Source organism: Ipomoea nil, unplaced genomic scaffold, assembly GCF_001879475.1.
Source record: "Ipomoea nil cultivar Tokyo-kokei standard unplaced genomic scaffold, Asagao_1.1 scaffold3056, whole genome shotgun sequence".
Classification (NCBI taxonomy): domain Eukaryota; kingdom Viridiplantae; phylum Streptophyta; class Magnoliopsida; order Solanales; family Convolvulaceae; genus Ipomoea; species Ipomoea nil.
The window spans coordinates 2,504,878-2,518,067 of NW_017619484.1; the positions used below are offsets into that span (position 1 = coordinate 2,504,878).

At 35.1% G+C, this 13,190-nt stretch overlaps 1 protein-coding gene and 1 long non-coding RNA gene across 2 annotated transcripts in view; one reads left to right on the forward strand and one right to left on the reverse strand.

The window, feature by feature from the left end:
• Positions 1–11,618, reverse strand: part of LOC109164128 — a 15,394-nt gene extending 3,776 nt beyond the window's left edge. The window contains exons 1-2 of the long non-coding RNA XR_002051391.1: positions 11,608–11,618; positions 203–206 (exon numbers count right to left, since the gene is read on the reverse strand). This is a non-coding gene — a long non-coding RNA (uncharacterized LOC109164128). The remainder of the gene's footprint in view (positions 1–202; positions 207–11,607) is intronic.
• Positions 3,112–9,315, forward strand: LOC109164127 (serine/threonine-protein kinase STN7, chloroplastic). The gene is made up of 10 exons (XM_019312909.1): positions 3,112–3,686; positions 3,780–3,869; positions 4,820–4,939; positions 5,065–5,163; positions 6,113–6,281; positions 6,359–6,452; positions 7,208–7,301; positions 7,381–7,437; positions 7,700–8,113; positions 9,005–9,315. The coding sequence occupies exons 1-10, from the start codon at positions 3,249–3,251 to the stop codon at positions 9,164–9,166; spliced, it is 1,737 nt and encodes a 578-aa protein (XP_019168454.1). The 5' UTR covers positions 3,112–3,248; the 3' UTR covers positions 9,167–9,315.
• Positions 11,619–13,190: the final 1,572 nt, after the last annotated feature.

Here is a 13,190-nt window from a genome sequence, read left to right on the forward strand (position 1 = left end):
TTGATAGGTCTAGGAAAGGTGAAGAAATAGCAACTCAGAAGCTGATGATTAATTGGTGTTGGACATTAGGCCATAGTTGTTGTATTGAAATCTATTGAACCTTGTATCATATGTGATCATCTAGTGGAGTTGAGTTTCACCTTTATGTAGCCCCGCTGACGTAGGAGAAGTTCTCTGAACTGCGTGAACATATTCTAGGTACATTTCTTTTTCATGCACTGTTTTTATTATTTATTTTTTTCCTAATACAATACTAAATACATACGGTTAATTTTTTCTAAAAACCAAGTAGGAACCAAATAGGATTTCACCTGCATTCAAGACTCAGAAATTTACAATTGGTATCAGAGTTCGGGGACTAATTTATTAGTCCAGAGATCTGGGTGCTTTGTGTTTCTTGAACTCAGGAACACAGTTTATTCGTGTGTTTTTATTAATTTTGTTCTTCTATGTTGAAAGTACTAATTGTTTGTTGAGTGTTTCCGCATGGATGGACACATGCCACTAGAATTAACTGGGGCTAACTATGCCTATTGGAAAACCCGCACCAAAATGCATCTAAAAGCTCAAGGTGAATTAGTATGGAGATCTGTACTAATTGGATGGGAGCATCCAACTAAGGTTGGTGCAACACCAAATGAACCACTTGTGTCAAAGCCCAAAGTTGAATGGACAATAGTTGAAATAACGTTGGCTAACTACAGCAACGAAACTTTAGATACTCTTTTTTCTCTAATTCATGAGAGCTAATTTACCCTTATTGCAGGTTGTGATACAACAAATGAGGAGTGGAAAATACTTGAAACCACTTATGAAGGTACAAACTCAGTGAAACAATCCAAATTGCAGCTAGTCTAGACTGACTTTGAACAATGTACACAAATAATGTAATGAGTCCCCAAAACAATGTACATTATTTTTGTACTAACGGTACATTATTTTACAATATACAAAATATTGTTCACACAGTAACGATTGTAATTTTTTAAAACTCGGCTCAGCTCGACCTATTTCCACCCCTAGCTGCAATTCACTAATTCTTACCTTCTTGAAAAGCGAGTTGGGCATTCACTAGTTCCTTGCCACTGCAGCAACTGGTGGTGCAATTTGCTGCAAGAAAGAAGAAGAAAAACGAAGAAGAAGGATGGGGAAGGAAGAAGAAGAGCTTGAAATGACCAAATTTTCCTCATGATTAAATAATTAAAAATAGTTTATATTTTTCCGGTGAAAATTGGCCGGCCATTTGGCTGGAAGGACTAAATGTGTTAACAATTGCATAGTTATAGGACTAAATTGAGAGTTTTGAAAGTCAAGTACTCAAATTAACAACACCTCAATAGTCACAGGACCAAAAGTGCAATTAATTCTATGTATTAATTAAAGTGCGGAGCTACTATATTTCACAAAGAAAATTTGTAAAACTTAGTCTACAAAGGAGCCAATGTTAGGCACCAAAGATCAATCTGAGTAAGAGATCAAGTACTTTTGGAGAAAAAAAATATTTGTAAGTGTTGCATTGTGGGGGTAGTTAACTCCTTATATTTATTATAAGTCTCTCTGTAGTACTGCGAGTAATGGTAAAAGAGAATGTTTCATGTTGAACATGAAAATCTCGAACTAATTATTTGTGAGTAAATAAAGTACTCGTCAAAGTTTACGTAAGTTTGATCGAGATGATCAACTTACTTTAATAGAGAGACTAATTATGAGGTTAGTCGTTGAATTATTGATGGAATGGCTTAAAGCCCAAGAGGTGATGAATTCGTGGTGGATCCCACTTTTGTGGTCAAACGAAGCCATGGAAAGAATCACAAAGTAGTACACTCATTCATATGATGTGTGTACTGGTGAGGTTGAGCTACAACTCTTAATGAATTTATAAGCCTATGAGATGGGTGGTCCTATTGAGAAGGACTTAATGAATTCACCGCTTAATGATTCATACCCTAATTTGGGTAGTCTATATTGAGATAGACTTAATGAGATCACCTACTTGAGTGAAAATGGTTAGCCGCCTTTTATGAAAGATAATGGGCTATCTTTCTAGAGCACTCATGAGCAACCCGAAGTTAAGTTGGGCTAAATATATATGTAGTTTTTCGCGGAACTTACACAAGATCTAAGGTTTGATGCGTGTCACTATGGTTTAAACCTCTAGTCTAAGAGTTAAAGATTCGTTCACTCACTAGATAAGAGGATACAATGTACCACTGTGTGCCAGTTCAAGATTCGTTCACTAGCAGTTAATGTCAATCCTTTATACTTCTCAGAGTTTTCCTTATAATTCTCTTGCATTTGTGGGGGATTGTTGGGAAAATGCAAGTCTATGGATAATATTAGTGGTCCTCTTTACCCTGGTGATTTAGTCTTGATTAATATTCACCACAAGTTTTGTGATATAACAATTGCAATCGTTATGTTGTGCATCCGTATGCACCGTGTATGGTGTATACGGATGCAAAAATGACATCGTTTTGACGTTTAACTTTAAAAAAAAAAAAATCAGAATTGCATAACTACACATCCATAATTTCATAACTATACATCCAAAATTACATAACTACACATCCATCATTTCATAACTATAAATCCAGAATTGCATAACTACACATCCATAACTTCATAACTATACATCCAAAATTGCATAACTATACATCCATAACTTCATAACTATAAAATCCAGAATTGTATAACTACACTATGCATAATTACACATCCATAATTTCAGAACTACAAATCCAGAATTGCATACCTACACATCCATAATTTCATAACTAAAAATTCAGAATGAATGAATTAAAAAATGAACATATAATATTATTGCTGAGAATCGAAACTAATTTTTCTTTTTTTAAGTAAGACACGCGTTTTGATGCAAAACGATGTCGTTTTTGCATCCGTATGCATCATATACGGATATCATATACGGATGCACGACATAATTTGCCTAACAATTGGACTTGGGCAACCAAAATACTAATTCAATTAAATTGTAAGTCCGGCCCAATAAAGTATGAACGTGTAACTTGTGGCCTATATTTATTCTAATCTAATCAACCATTTCCCACCACAAAAAATACCTGAAAATAACTGTCAGCACAACATAAATCTCCCCAAAATATCATTAAAATTTTGTTCAAGAAACAAGAAAGAAGTGAATTTCAAGAAAAACCCAAACCACAGGCTGCACAGCATATACATACAACTCTGATGACTCTACTCAAAACACCACAACGATAACAACGGCCATGGCTGCTGCAGTTTCCCCTGGTGGGGTTGGACTCCACACTCTCAAGAACCCAGTCATCAAACCCTCATCTCTCTCTTCATTTCTTGGCAAAAAACTCGCACCCAGATTCAAACCCTTCAGTTTCTCCCCAAGGCCGGCTTCAAGATCAAGAAATAATCTTGTGGTTTTCGCGGTTGGAGGCGAAAGCTTCAGCTTTCTACACGATGTATTTCTGGGCGTTGGGGTTGGGCTTCCCTGCACGGTTATGCAGTGTGGGGACATAATATACAGGAGCACTCTGCCCAAATCCACTGGGCTCACAATCACTGTCCCTGGGGTGATTTTAGCTTTGGGAACTCTGTCTTACCTCTGGGCTACCCCTGGTGTGGCCCCTGGGTTCTTTGATATGTTTGTTCTTGCCTTTATTGAAAGACTATATAGACCTAGCTTTAAGAAGGTTTGTGGTTGGGTTTATAATGTCTTGATTATGCTTTTGATGTTGAATTTTTGCTTTGGGTTGATGTGATTTTATTGTGTTCTGTATTGGCAGGATGATATTGTGTTGGGGAAGAAGTTGGGAGAGGGATCTTTTGGCTCCGTTTATAGAGTTTCCTTGGCAAACAAGCCCTCAAAGCCCAAGGTTTGTTTCACAAAATCCTCTTTCAACTTCAAAATACAATTGTTAGACCATGGACCAGGTTCATCTTGCATTGTAGTCTCAAAATTAAGTGTCTTTCGTATGATATATTCTGTACTTGCAGTTAATGTCTATAAATAAATTGAAGCCATGGTAACTACATCAGATAATGGCCCTATTTGGTAAATGACTGTTAGCTGTTAGCTGAATGGGTTAATTAGAGGGTATAACTAGTTGATAATATTAGCTGATTGTAGAAGGTGTTTGGTAAATTAGCTGTTAGCTGTTAGCTGTTTGGTATAATTTCTTTTCTCAAAAAGCTAATTGAAAAAACTGCTTTGAGTAGCTTTTTGAATTTTAGCATATTGGAGTTGATTTTTTAACCAAGTCAAATAATTAATAGTGGTCAAATAGGCTGATGGGCTAATATTTTACAAAACAGGGCCAATATGTTAACAATATATTATTTGACTATCATTAACATATTCTATACCTACAGTTAACATGTTATGTGCATTCAGCACATAAATTGTTAACTGCAAACACATGATCTCAAAGTTATTTTGGACCAGGATTCACAATGCAAGATCGACCCTGGTCTGTGGTATAATTTGCCTTCAAAATATGAAGAATATATTTCAAGCTTTTCTAGTAACATGTTTTATGCTTGAACTACCAACTAAATGATGTAACTTATTTGGAGTGTAATTATTTAGGAACTGGTCCTTCTATGGGCTATTTCGCTCTGTTTATAGTAGACTGAATCATGAACTTTGCCTATTTCATATATGTGTTATGTTTAAATGCATAAAAATTCATGTGAGTTTGATCATGAAGTTCGAGTGATTTGTTTCTTTTTAAGGAACTTTATGCATTCATATACGTTTTATGTTTAAATGCATAAAAGTTCATGTGAGTTTGATCACGAAGCTCTAGTGATTGGTTTCTTTAAGGATGGTGATTTAGTCCTGAAAAAGGCAACTGAATATGGAGCTGTAGAAATATGGATGAATGAACGGGCGCGAAGGGCCTGTGCAAATAGTTGTGCTGATTTTCTATACGGGTTTCTTGAGGTATTTTTCCCACACTGCTATTTCTTTCATATTTTACAGACCAGAGAGTGGTTCCCCAACAATTTTTTTTTTTTTTTTTTTTTTTTTTAATAGCCGAACAGCTAATTTACACCATTTTTGTCTAGAGTTCTTCCAAAAAAGGAGCAGAGTATTGGCTTATATGGCGCTTTGAAGGGGAATCCACACTTGCTGATTTTATGCAGAGTAAAGAATTTCCGTACAATGTTAGTAATTCCTTTATTCTGTGTTTTGTTGATCTTCGATTCATTGGAATTATAGCATTATCCAGATTAAAGAGGGTAAAAATGATTGTCTTAGTTCAATTGATGGAACTATTAATTGACATTAAAGTATGTAAGAGGTTGGACTTGAGGTGAATGTATTGTGAATTGAGAAAGGGAGGGGAAATTTCAATTGTTATATACTTATATATTGTGGACTAGGGTCCACCATGCGCATTGTGAACCCTGTCCTAATTATGTACCCATAGACCTGCAACTAACATATTATGTACCTTCAATTTATTTATAGGTACATAATCTGTTAACTGAAGATACATAATATGTTAACAACATATACATAATCATAATGTCATTTTGGATCATGGTTCAAATTAGAAGGTGGACCCACATTGATGATATAATTTGCGGGAAAATTTTTCCTCATTTTCTTTCTAATCCAAGCAAGAGAAATGAAAATTTGCTACCCCATTTTTTTTTTTTTAGAAAAAAATAAAGGCGATACTTTCATGAATCATTATTGTGTGGACCATATTTTGTCTACGGTAAAATAATATACCTTCAGTACAAAAATAATATACATTGTATTCAGGGGAAGTACATTATTTTTTGTTCTGAGTGTACATTATATTGTATAATGTACATTCAGTACAAAAATAATGTACATTTAGTATATTAAAAATGTATTTTTTGTTATGGTCCACATAACATTGTTTGGACCATGGTCCACACAATAATAAAGGGCAAAATTCGTAAAACACAAATTCTTAAAGCTCTTTACATGGTGCTGACTGTAATTTTGAAGCAGCTGAGGCTTCAGTTACTATAAAAAAATCTTTGGGATCCAAGTGAAAATCATTCAATTATGTATTCAACAACTATATATGCAGTATTAGGAACTGACATTTTACATCTTGATGGTCTCAATTTCCAGGTTGAAGCAATAATTCTTGGAAAGGGCCGGGACTTGCCTAAGGGGTTGGAAAGGGAAAATCGAATCATTCAAACAATAATGAGACAACTCTTATTTGCGTTAGATAGTCTTCACTCCACGGGGATTGTCCATCGAGATATTAAGCCTCAAAACATTATTTTCTCTGAAGGTGATCGTCTTATGCAAACTTAGGTAGAAGTTCTCATCTATAATAAGTACTTAATTGATCTTGATTTATCCTAGCAGGTTCCCGCACATTCAAAATAATTGATCTTGGAGCTGCCGCGGATTTGAGAGTAGGCATTAACTATATTCCAAAAGAGTTTCTTTTGGATCCAAGGTAACTTATTACAATATACGGAGATAAAAATGGAGAGGGGAGGCAGGAGAAGTCTTGTTTTACATTCTTGCAGATTTTATAATGAATGAAAAAAGAGGAACGAAGAAAAAGGGGGAGTGATTTGCGTTTGATCTGTTGAAGTGTTTAATGCAAGAGTTTCAAAAACTAAGGGCCCGTTTACTAACTGGAGAATTTTTCTAGTTTTTGAAAACTGGAGAATTGGAGAATAGAAAACAAAACTATGTTTACTAGCACAGTTTTCTATTTTGAAAACTGAAAAACTTTTAAAAACTGTTTTCTAAATGGAAAATTGAATCATCTACTCCCTCCGTCCCTAATTGATTGTCTCATTTGCTTTTTGCATGGTTTTTAATACAACATAACAAATGTTATTAACTTTCCAATTTTGCCCCTCAAAAGTAGGTGTTATTTGTACAAAGTACAATTATACTTACCTCTAAAAATTTGAAAAGTCAAAGGGTAAATTGGGAAATGTAGAGTGATAGTTATGTTCAGTTTTGGAAAGATGACACTATTTTGTGACAAACTAAAAAGGAAAGTAAAACAGGTAAAATGGGACGGAGGGAGTATCATTTATTTGGCTGTGTATCACTATAACCATATTCTCACCATTATCTGCTTATACGTTACTATGATTACATTCATTATCATTTTCTTGTACTGTAAAAACAAAGATAAGATCACAGGAGAGTGATAGTTTATGCTCATTTTGGTTTTTACCGTTTTGCCTCCAGATATGCAGCACCTGAACAATACATTATGAGCACGCAAACCCCTTCTGCACCCTCTGTCCCTGTTGCAACGGCACTTTCCCCCGTTCTATGGCAGGTTTGGTAACTGAAAGGATCTATTTGTGTTCGAAACTAGAATTAACTTTGATTCCGTGATTGCTGATATCTTGAAACAGTTGAATTTGCCAGATAGATTTGACATCTACAGTGTCGGTCTCATATTCCTACAAATGGTAAGCACAAAATAATTTGTTGCAAGGGTATTATATTAGGGGAAAATAGAGGGTAAACTTAACCTTTGCTTATTGTCACACCATCTTTATTGTCTAAATTGATCTGATAATGTCTGTTTTAAAAAATATGATGCCATATTTTTAGTTTTGAAAGGAGCAAAAATGAGTGTGGAAATTCGTCTCCTTTTTTGCCGTTTCTCCTTTCTGTCTGTCTTACTAAATCTATAAAATTTGAGAGTGTGATAGTATTCTTCTCTTATAGGCGTTTCCAGGGCTACGGAGCGACAATAGTCTCATACAGTTCAACCGCCAGTTAAAGAGATGCGACTATGATTTAGTGTCGTGGAGAAAGACAGTCGAGCCTCGTGCGGGCCCTGAACTACGGAGGGGGTTCGAGTTGTTAGACCTGGATGGCGGAATAGGATGGGAGCTGTTAACGTCAATGGTGCGCTATAAGGCACGCCAAAGAATCAGCGCAAAGACGGCATTGGCTCACCCTTATTTTGACCGAGAAGGTTTGCTCGCATTGTCGTTCATCCAGAACCTAAAGCTGCAGTTCTTTAGAGCAACACAGCAGGATTACAGTGAAGCTGCAAAGTGGGTTATTCAGCTAATGGCAAAGTCAGGAACACAGAAAGATGGAGGCTTCACTGAAGCTCAACTACAGGAGTTTAGGGTGGGTTTGTGTGTGCTCTATATTATCTTTTTTGGGGTGACCCAGGGAAATCTGCAACCACTATCCGAGAGTGTGCACTGGTAAATCTCGCCTTGTGACCCTAACCAGCAAAGGATCACAAGGAGATAAACCAACCCTGGTTAATTCTCGCCTTGTGACCCTAACCGGCAACGGACCACAAGGAGGTAAATCAACCTAGGTTGTCCATAGCTGATCGGTTCAAACCAAGAAGACTGAAATTCGAACTCGTGACTTTGTAGTTACAAGTTTGTATCCGAGGGTGTGCAGTAGGTAAACCTCGCGCCCCTAGCCAGCAAAGGATCACAACCGAGGGTGTGAACTAGGTAAACCTCGCCTTCTGACCCGTAGGTTGCCTATCACAACCGAGGGTGTGCACTAGGTAAACCTCACCTTCTGACCCCTAGGTTGCCTATAGCTGATCAGCGCAAACAAAGGCTGGGATTTGAACTCGTGACCTTGTGGTTACAAGTTTGTATACGAGAGTGTGCAGTAGGTAAACCTTGCCCCTAGCCGGCAAAGGATCAGAACCAAGGGTGTGCACCAAGTGAACTGAACTTGTGACCTTGTGGTTACAAGTTTGTATACGAGAGTGTGGAATAGGTAAACTTCGCCCCTAGCCGGCAAAGGATCACAACCAAGGGTGTGCACCAAGTAAACCTCGCCTTCTGACTGGAAACCAGCCTAGGTTTCCTATAGCTGATCAACGCAAACAAAGGCTGGGATTTGAACTCGTGATCTTGTTGTTACAAGTTTGTATCCTTAGCCATCAGATGACTAAGGTTACCCCGTGTGTTCTTTATTTGATTGTATCACACATTGAGATCAAAACTGGCATCAAATCTTTAATCTTGAAATTGTTTTGTTATGCAGGAAATAAAGCCTAAGAAGAAATCAAGTGCACAAAGAAATGCTCTGGCATCCGCACTCCGGCTTCAGAGAAAGATCATAAAAACAATTAATGAGAGTATTGACGAGCTGAATCAAAGAAGGAAAAGCCTATGGTGGAGCAAATGGATTCCAAGAGAAGAATGAAACCTGTAAATATATACAGAATTGCTTTCACTTTTCTTGTTAATCACTGCCTAATTTGACCATAAAATAGAGATATATGTTAAAGAAAAGTTTATTTTAAAAATCACTTATAATTGTGATCAATTCAATTACTCCATCACTTCAAATTATCTTCCTTACTATATTAACATGTCCAAACTTTCAAAAAAAAAAAAACATGTCCAATAAATTTTATCCTATTTAATAAATCCAACCTTTATGATTTTATCAGTTAAAATACTCTCTACCGACTTCTTTTGGGTATTGTATGCCTTTATATTTGAGAATAATATATAATCTTATAACTTAATATTGATCATATCACTATATGATATTATTTTTTTATATATTATATTCAAATTAATGCATCAAATTACCAATATTTTATTTTTATGAAAATTTTTATTATTCAAACTTTACTAACAAGTTACAATTTGACGGCAATTTATATCCTAGGCGCGCGTTGCACTATGCGCCCAGATGCAAAACGACGTCGTTTTAATTATTTTTTTTTTTGAAATTTCCCGCCCCAGTGAATGGCAGTAGTTTTTTCTTTAAAAAAAAAAACCGCTGTTCAAGAATGTACATAATGTTACACTAGAATACACATAATGTTATATATGAATGTACATAATTATATAACAAAATATACATACTCTTTTTAAAAGATAATACACATAATCTAACATAATACATAATAAACATAAACTTTTAACATAATACACATCAACTCTTAACATAATACACACAAATTTTCTGATTCGGATGTACATAATTGTATAAAAAGAATGTACATAATTGTATAAAAAATACACATAACTGTATGAACCAATACACATAACGTTGTGAACAAATACACATAACGTTGTGAACAAATACACATAATCTCAGCAACTTCCTACCGCGTCTCCCAACACTACCCCAAAACGACGTCGTTTTGGGAAGCGCACGGCGCACAGTGCTATATGCGCCGTGGTGTAAGATATAACGATTGCAATTTGACACATAAGATAATATAATATGGTTCAGCCTCTACCCAAAACATAAAATATATCCCTTAACCCAATACAAATTAATAACAAAATTCAATTAAGCCCAAAAAAACAAATCATATACAATCCAGGGCCCATGAACACAGAACACAGAAAATTATTGTGTAGACTATAATCCACATAGTGGTGTATGAATTATAAAAGAAAGTACATTTTTAATATACTAAAAGTACATTATCTTTGTACTAAATGTACATTATAAAAAATAATGACTTTTAGTATTCAAATAATATAATTTCTCTGAATACAAAGTACATTTTTAATATAGTACATTACTTGTGTACTAAATATACATTATTTTATAATATACAAAATATGGTTCACACAGCTTGTGTGGGGCAAATTATACTGTGGACCCGTGTCCACCATGTACATGGTGGACACGCTATACATTCATAATTTCTATACTGTAAATTCATAATTTTTAAACTGTAGATTCATAAAATTTATAATGTAGATTCATAATTTCTGTACTATAGATTCATAATTTCTGTACTGTATATTCATAATTTCTAAACTGTATAGTTATCAAATTATGAATCTACAGTACAGAAATTATGAATGTGCAGTATAGAAATTATGAATCTACATTATAAATTTTATGAATCTACAGTATAGAAATTATGAATCTACAGTACAGAAATTATGAACCTACTGTACAGAAATTATGAATGTGCAGTATAGAAATTATGAATCTACTTTATAAATTTTATGAATCTACTTTATAAATTTTATGAATCTACAGTATAGAAATTATGACACTACAGTATAGAAATTATGAATGTACAGCGTGTCCACCATGCACATGGTGGATACGGGTCCACGACCCTAACACTCTGCTTGTGTGGACCATGGTCCACACAATAATGATTGCATCTCAAAAGTCCTAGCTCCTAGTGTAAATTTTTCTATAGACAATGGTCCATGTAACAGCGTGAACTATGAAGTAAAATAACGTGGAAATGTGAAAGTTACCTTTTGGGTACTTTAACGAATCCTAAAAGTTTTTAAAAATTATATAAGTCTTATTCACCTCTCTAGACTTGTAACCTAACCTTCACCGAGACCAACAATATACACTCATATTTAATAATCCATAATATTATTTTTATTGTTGTTTGATAATGTACCATTTTGCTAACATAACATGTACTCTAAGAGACTAAGACAATATCTTAATTTTTAATTGTGATGACAGTTCCAACAAAGATATTGCATGCCATGAACAATACCAACACAGTACAGTACAACTCAAACATATATATATGCATTATTTTCCACCCAACAAATTAAAAGCTAAGAGAGAAAAAAACACAGACACACACTGTCATTAACTCATAATGTCAGATTACAGCTGCAACAATACTGAACTAATTTAATCAAAATCTTAACACTTAGCTGTAAAACGAACATGGGCTTCTCAATTTATCCAAACATATATGCAACTCAGTTAGTTTCTTCTCTAATAATTAATTCCTTTGACGATAATATCCATCATGCAACAGATAATGAACAAATTAAACTCCAATCATATATATAGTCGAAAATGCATGTAATGTGGTAGTATATGACAAATTCCAATAAAATTAAACTGTGCTAGATTGTTAGGATCAAACGCTTATCACTACGCTAAAAGTTATAAGTACTAGTTTTTCAGAAGCAAGGTGCTGGACTTGGTCCATCACCGGCTTCCATCCAACAATTTTCTCTCCCAGCACACTAGCTAGGATCAAGCGTATACCACTACGCCAAAAGCTATAGCTACTTGTAGGGGTGGGCGTCGGTTCGGTTCGGGTGATACCTGAATTTTTACATCGGGTGTTACTTTGGATAATCCAAATTCTGCCCACCCCTAGCTACTTGCGAGAAAAATAATTTTATTTCCTTATATACCGCCATCATATTTTCTAGAGACAAGGTGTTGGACTTGACCCTTCTCTGACTTCCGTCAAATAATCCACTAGCCCCCAATTGATAGACTTGGCTCTTTACTGGTCTCCGCCCAACATATGTATATGACAGAATTCAATAAATATAAAATGTGCAAGTATATTATGATCAAACGCTTACCACTCTATCAAAAGTTATAGCTAGTAGTTTTTCAATGCAAGGTGAGACTTGATCTTTCACCGGCTTCCGCCCAACAATTCTCTCTCCTAGCACCTGGCTCTGATAGCACTTGTTAGGATTAAGCGTATTATTGCGTATACTACTACGTCAAAAGCTATAACTACTTGCAAAGAAGAAATTTTATTTTCGTATATACCATTATCACATTTTCTAAAAACAAGGTGCTGGACTTGACCCTTCAATGACTTCCGCCCAATAATTCTCTAGCAGCCATCAATTAATAGACTTTGCTCTTTATCGTTCTCCACTCAAGATATGTATATGACAGATTTCAATAAAATTAAACTATGCTGGCATTGCTGGCTGGCAGGCAATAAGCTTGAAATGTTGTCCAAGGGACAAGATAAGCTAAGGGTCATAGACTCATAGTAATACTAGAAAACCGGTTGTCCTCTGTGGAATGGGAGGAACACAAGACAGAGCAAGTGCGTGATTTTTGTTTTTTTATTTCTAATTTCTATTGCCCAACTAATAATACTTTAATCAATCACTTAATTGGGTTTTGCGCTTTTGTTTCTGCATTGCAAATTTGTGGAATCTTTTCAGCATGAATTACTGCAATTGAAAAGTAATTGTAGTTTCTTGGGGTTTTAACAGTTGATAATGTAAAGAATATTGGCACAGTATTTTGGGATTCACGCCAGGGTTAGCTTTGACTGTTATTTTCATCTATAATAGTAATGAGTTGTTTGGTATAATGGAATTATAATCCCATTATTATCAAATTCCATTAAATTTTTATTTCATCTATCTATCTATCTGCCCCAAATATATTTGCCAGCCTTTCTCTCTTCTCTTCGGCAATGGAAGGGACATCCAGTTCA